Raw genomic sequence first — 833 nt, forward strand, 5'->3', positions numbered from 1 at the left:
TGTGTGCCCTCCGCTCGTGCGCGCGATGCCTGCACTCCGCCGCCGCGCCCCGTGGCAGCCGCACCGGCAGCGCCAGAAGGACGGCGACGGGTTGGCGGCACGTTGTGCAGAGGCGCCTGCTGCCTCCCGTTCCGTTGCCGTGGCGAACCAAGAAGGATGTCCACCCACACGCGGTGCAGCTCAGCACACCCGCCGCCACGCTCGAGTTCCGACCACATCGTCAATCCGCACCATCACATACGCACACGTTCCAAGCAGCGCAGAGGGAAGGGAGGGCCGCGGGACTATCCGGCCGTAGAACCACACAAAACATACCAAAAACAAAGGCAAATAAAGAGAGAAGAGGTATGGGATGCACTGCACCACAAAGCTTGAGAGATGGAAAACATATGCCTCTCCATAGGGAGTCGCGCTTGGCCGCAGGCTGCTGCGGAGGCGCACCGCACATTCGCTGGCGGGCACAGAGGGGCGTCCCGGGCGATGGCCTCCGCGGCGCTCAGTCGCCCTTCACAGCGCTGTAGATGGTGGCACCCGTGCCGAACACCATCATCGCAACACCGGCGAGAAGCAGCACGTACGTGAAGGTGTAGTGCATCCATCCAACTGACCGCAGCGACCAGTTGCCGCCGTACATCATCAGGAGAGAGGGAAGAATGAATCCTGAAATACCGCCACAAAACGCACCAACGAGGCCAAACACCGTGTTGATCTTTGGGATGAACAGGCCGCAAAGCAACGAAGCAACGGCGAGGCTGATGACGAAGATGCAGTGCCTCCAAAACGGCAGCGTGTCGGGGTTCCACCCAAAACTGTGGTAGAGGGAGTTGCGGGTG

The 833-nt window shown here is 61.5% G+C and overlaps 2 protein-coding genes across 2 annotated transcripts in view; both read right to left on the reverse strand.

Moving 5' to 3' along the window:
- Window positions 1–218, reverse strand: part of TraAM80_09354 (uncharacterized protein) — a gene marked incomplete at both ends in the record, with an annotated part of 486 nt that extends 268 nt beyond the window's left edge. The window contains one exon of the mRNA XM_029386044.1: window positions 1–218. This exon is cut by the window's left edge and continues 268 nt beyond it. Within this exon, the coding sequence (XP_029234148.1) occupies window positions 1–218 (218 nt within the window).
- Window positions 219–496: 278 nt separating this feature from the next.
- Window positions 497–833, reverse strand: part of TraAM80_09355 (amino acid transporter) — a gene marked incomplete at both ends in the record, with an annotated part of 420 nt that continues 83 nt past the window's right edge. The window contains one exon of the mRNA XM_029386045.1: window positions 497–833. This exon is cut by the window's right edge and continues 83 nt beyond it. Coding sequence (XP_029234149.1) covers window positions 497–833 — 337 coding nt within the window.

Source organism: Trypanosoma rangeli, assembly GCF_003719475.1.
Source record: "Trypanosoma rangeli strain AM80 chromosome Unknown Tra_15.4_contig_00565, whole genome shotgun sequence".
NCBI lineage: Eukaryota > Euglenozoa > Kinetoplastea > Trypanosomatida > Trypanosomatidae > Trypanosoma > Trypanosoma rangeli.